Source organism: Bison bison, unplaced genomic scaffold, assembly GCF_000754665.1.
Source record: "Bison bison bison isolate TAMUID 2011002044 unplaced genomic scaffold, Bison_UMD1.0 scf7180017858645, whole genome shotgun sequence".
Classification (NCBI taxonomy): Eukaryota; Metazoa; Chordata; class Mammalia; order Artiodactyla; family Bovidae; genus Bison; species Bison bison.
Genome location: NW_011489217.1, coordinates 10,434 through 15,681, shown reverse-complemented (window position 1 = coordinate 15,681; position 5,248 = coordinate 10,434). Strand labels below are relative to the sequence as shown.

Genomic DNA, 5,248 nt, shown 5'->3' with positions numbered 1-5,248 from the left:
GGAAGGAATGATGCTAAAGCTGAAACTCCAAATCTTTGGCCACCTCACGAAAAGAGTTGACTCATTGGATGCTGGGAGGGATTGGGGGCAGGAGGAGAAGGGGACGACAGAGGATGAGATGGCTGGATGGCATCATTGACTCGATGGACATGAGTTTAAGTGAACTCCAGGAGTTGGTGATGGACAGGGAGGCCTGGCGTGCTGTGATTCATGGGGTCGCAAAGAGTGGGACACGACTAAGCGACTGAACTGAACTGAACTGGACTGTGGCCCACCAGGCTCCTTTGTCCATGGGATTCTCCATGCAAGAATACTGGAGTGGCTTGCCGTTTCCTCCTCCAGGGGATCTTCCCAACCCAGGGGTCGAATTTGTGTCTCCTGCATTGGCAGGCATATTTTTATCACTGAGCCACCTGGGAAGACCCTAAAATGTTTTTTAGTTTGAAAGAATTCACAGCTTTTGATTTTAGGCAGCAGAGCAAAAGTGATGTGCTTTGTGTGGATTTTCTCATTTAATCCTGTTTTATAGACAATACATCCCTATTTTACAGATAAGAAAACCAAGGGTAAGCTAAGGGGCTTTGCTGGTGGTCCAGTGGCTAAGAATCCACCTGCCAACGGAGGGGACATAGGTTCAATCCCTAGTCCTGGAAGATCCCACATATGCCACAGCTACTGAAGCCTGCTATAAACAGAGAAAGCCCACAGCAGTGAAGACCCAGCAAAGTCAAAAATAAATAAATCTTTAAATCAAGAAGAAAAGAATGGTGACTTAGCTATGGTCAGACCCCTAGTGAGCGGCAGAATGCAAACCCTCTGAATCACAAGCTCAGTCATGGCAACACTTTACACTATCTCAGTCTTGGGGTTGTTCTCCAACTGATGGAATATTTGGACAAAACTACCATCTAGAAAAAAATCAAGTTAAGAATGTACCAATGTTTCCTGATCATCCTCCATTTTTGACCTATCACTCTCTAGCTTTAATCCAACCCTAATCCTTAGCACAAATGGCGACCCACTCCAGTATCCTTACCTGGGAAACCCCATGGACAGAGGAGCCTGGAGGTCTCTATAATTCAGGGGTCATAAAGAGCTGGACACGACTGAATGACTAAGCAAACAAACACAGTAGCACTGAGATAATTTACTCACGAGGTTGTAAATTATAATAATTAATTCTATCCTAAGAATGTCACATGCATGTTTTCATTTTCCTCTTAAAACCATGAGGTAGGTGCTGCTGTCAATCCATTTTACGGTTAACAACAAAATGAAGATCAGAGAGATTATGTCTCCCAGTAAGGCAGATGAGCAGCTGGGAATAGACTATACAATCCATTGACAGAGTCCATGTGCTTCCCAGGTGGCACTAGGGTGAAAAGCCTGCCTGCTAATGCAGGAGACAGGTTCGATCTTTGGAGCTGGAAGATCCCCTGGAGAAGGAAATGGCAACCCACTCTTGTATTCTTGCCTGGAGAATCCCATGGATTCTCTCCAGTGGAGCCTGGCGAGCTAGTCTATATATAGGTTCACAAAGAGCCAGACATGACTGAAGTGACAGCATGCACACACCTAATAAAAATGTTTATAACTTTCTGTTTCAAAACTTTGCTCAGGATAAACATTTTAAAATGATTCTTAAAAATCAAATATTCTCACTTTACATTTAATCTTGGAATTGAGCAGAATAAACTTCCACAATTTTGACGTTTGCTCTTCTGCCCAAGTAGTAATATCAAAGAAACATTTAACAAATATAATTTTGAAGGAACCATATTCTATGAATGCACATTTCACATTTTAAGTTTCAAGAATTTAAACTTCTATCATGTCATTACTTTTAGAGGTTGAAAACTTTTAATCACCTTCTTTCAATCTTTCTAAATGAAACTATTTCCTTTAAGAAAAACAATCATTACCAGCTTAAGGACCAAACTTTGAATACATATATAAATATACTTGACCTACCCATTTTCTGTAATGCCACTAGATACATTTCTTTACACAGATGGAAGAGAAAATTAAGCTACATAATAAGAAAAGCATAAATGATAAAAATGCCATCCATAAAATGTCCTAACATAATACTTAACATCTTGCGGTTTTCCTCACCTGAGAAAATACAGATAGTCACACCACAGGTTATGTGGAATGTTCTGCTTTTATCCAACAATCTTCTGGTTCTCCGGCTTGGAACCTAAATTTAAAAAAATTTAATATGATAAAAGTGATGCAGCAAATCAGTGACATGCACAAAGCTTTGGAAATACAGCAGAGGTCTATCAATTAAAACCTGATGAGATGAAGTATGATGAGATGAAGTGTTCTCTAGTCAGTGCAACACTCAAATCATTAGAGAGAATGTGAAGAGGCTTAGTATTGATATGGAAAGACACACAAGATATATTGTTAGGTAAAAATGTTACAACACATAAACTACACAATGATCCTATACTGTTTAAAATTAATGTCACTGTACATGTTAACATACTCGCAGGCATTTTTCTCAAACTGTGGTTGTGCTGGCAGAGCAACATTAGGGGGACCCTTCACTGATAACTTTGCATATTTCTGCAGTGTCTTCATTTTACAATATGTGTGATTTCCTTTTGTGGTCAAAAACTAAGATTATTTTAAAATAAAACAATTTCATCTACAGGTTTAAATGCCTGCTTGATCTTGTACAAAAATAAAACGTCAAGCATCTTTAAATACTATGTTTCACACTGGGGGACAATTCTCTAAGTCTTATTAAATGCTGAGACTTAGGTGGGCACTTTCCATTTCCTGCCATTTATTTTCTCTTTCTTCATACCACGCCAATGGCCAGCCACAGGGATCTAAACCTAGCATTTCACAATAGCTGGCAACCTACAGAAAGAGTTATTTCCACAAATTACTGCATTAAGAGTAAAGAGTTTCTAAATATAATTTCATGAAAAGATTGAGAACTTTAACTGCAGTAAATCCACTTACACGAACTTGACAGAACATCAAAATGACCTCATGTTAACAACTCCTTTGGAAATATCAGTATCGATCCAGTAGTGACTAACTATCTTAGTGAAGAAAGCAGTGAACACACACATACCTAAACACTCACACACGCACAAGAGAAGGCAGAAAATGATTTCAATTGGATTTTTAACTTTCAAAGAGCTTTTCTCTTTTCTCAAATCCTTTCTTTCACACTTAAATATCATACACGACATCACATCATATCCAAGAACTCTATTTCAAGTCACTGACAGAGCTCAAAACAGGAATGTGTTTTAAGAAACTGCCACCAACGCCAGCAGCCATCCTGTGTATTAATGAAAGTCTGTGGGGCTCTTGGGCCTCCCTGGTGGCTCAGATGGTAAAGAATCCGTCTGCAATGCAGGGGACCTGGGTTTGATTCCTGAGTTGGGAAGATCCCCTGGAGGAGGAAATGGCAACCCGCAACAGTACTCTTGCCTGGAGAATCCCATAGACAAGAGAGCTCGGCCGACTACAGTCCATGGGGTCGCAAAGAGTCAGACACGACTGAGCGACTAAGCACAGCATGGGGCTCTAGTGTGCGCACCTGCATTTAATTAAATGAAACTACAAGACTTCAATGAGGAATAGTTTAGTGGAAAGAGTTCAGTACTGGGGCTGATCTCAGCTCTACCATTCACTAGTCCTAAGGTCTTGGTCAAGTTAATTAAACTCTCGGTGCTTCAGGTTCTTTGTTTGCAATACCCCCCAAATCATGCGAGGATTGACAAGTATATATGTGAATTCTATATATGTTAGCACAGTATCTGATACTCTTTCTATTACCCACTGCCCTAACTTACTGTTGTAGAATAGTTCAGTGATCACCTTAACAGATGATGGGTATTTATTACATCAGGATCATCTTTGAAGAAATCACTCCAGCAGAAATTCAGACCAAGAAAATTAAGTAGGACTAACGTGATACTTTTACACTTAATTGCTATGCTGGAATCAGTGACTAGAACTTTTTTTTTTTTCCTTACCTTCTGCGATCCTCGAAGGAAAGCCAGGAGGGTGCGGCACATGGGTAAGAGGATAAGGCTGCAGTTGAGGTTAAGAACAGATGCAGAGGCTCTGCTTAGACACAATCCTAGCTGAACAAATAAGGCAAGAGTCAAAACACAGTTAAGGACACAAGTAAACTAAAAACACGCTGCTGACCTCACCCTGCAGAACCATGGCAAACGCCAGCTCCTGAATAACCGTCTACCTTCTCTCTTACCAAAAGAGAGCTGCACTCTTTCTCTTCTGCACTGCCATAAAACTTAGCCTCCCTTCATTTCTACTAGTGCTCTCATCACCTGATTACATCATTTCAGGGCAACGTCAATTTCTTATTCCACTCCTCCTATAATGTTCTGGGTGGTAAGAGCCCTAAAGTTTCAGAATATTCTGTGCATCCACACAAGTGCAGAGTTGACTCCTTTGTTCACTGATAAGTTAACAAGAATTTCAAACAAAGGCCTTTTCAATTGTGTACCCTCTAGAGCACTCTTAGCCTCCACATAACTCCTTTCCACACTAGGATCTGCCTTTAAGCTCTCCACCTAACCGACACCACCCATCTTTCAGGCTTCCTCCTAAGTACTCCTCCTCTAAAGTTCTTCCCTGATGCTTCCCTGATACCACACAAAAAAGATGTGGTACATATATACAGTGGAATACTACTCAGCCAAACAAAGGAATAATGCCATCTGTATCAACCTGGACTGAACGGACCTAGAGATGATCACACTAAGTGAAGTGAGTCAGAAAGAGAAAGACAAATACCATATGACATCACTTATATGTGGAGTCTAAAATATGATACAAATGAACTTATCTATGAAACAGAAACAGATTGCAGATAGAGAAAAGACTTGTGGTTGCCAAGGCAGAGGGGAGTGCAGGAGGGACGGATTGGGGGTTTGGGGTTAGTGATGCAAGGTATTACATACAGAATGGATAAACAACAAGGTCCTACTATATAGCACAGTGAACTATATTCGATATCCTGTGATAATCACTAATGGAAAGGAATATGAAAAAGAATACACATGTATGTATAGCATCCATGCGTAACTGAATCACTTTGCTGTACAGAAAAAATTAACATAACATTGCAACTCAACTAACAAAATAAGCAAATACAATATTTAAAAAAAAAAAAAGCTCTTCCCTAACCCAGAACCAAGAGAGATCCCAGATCATCTGTGCTTCATACAAAGCTGATCATAACTACACT

The 5,248-nt window shown here is 40.1% G+C and overlaps 1 protein-coding gene across 1 annotated transcript in view; it reads right to left on the bottom strand.

Moving 5' to 3' along the window:
• The window catches only part of LOC104979981 (NADPH oxidase 4-like), an 8,002-nt gene extending 3,251 nt beyond the window's left edge, over positions 1-4,751 (bottom strand). Inside the window, exons 1-2 of the mRNA XM_010828518.1 lie at positions 4,008-4,751; positions 2,116-2,200 (exon numbers count right to left, since the gene is read on the bottom strand). Of these exons, the coding sequence (XP_010826820.1) occupies positions 2,116-2,200; positions 4,008-4,049 (127 nt within the window). The 5' untranslated portion in view covers positions 4,050-4,751. The remainder of the gene's footprint in view (positions 1-2,115; positions 2,201-4,007) is intronic.
• Between the last annotated feature and the right edge of the window lie 497 nt (positions 4,752-5,248).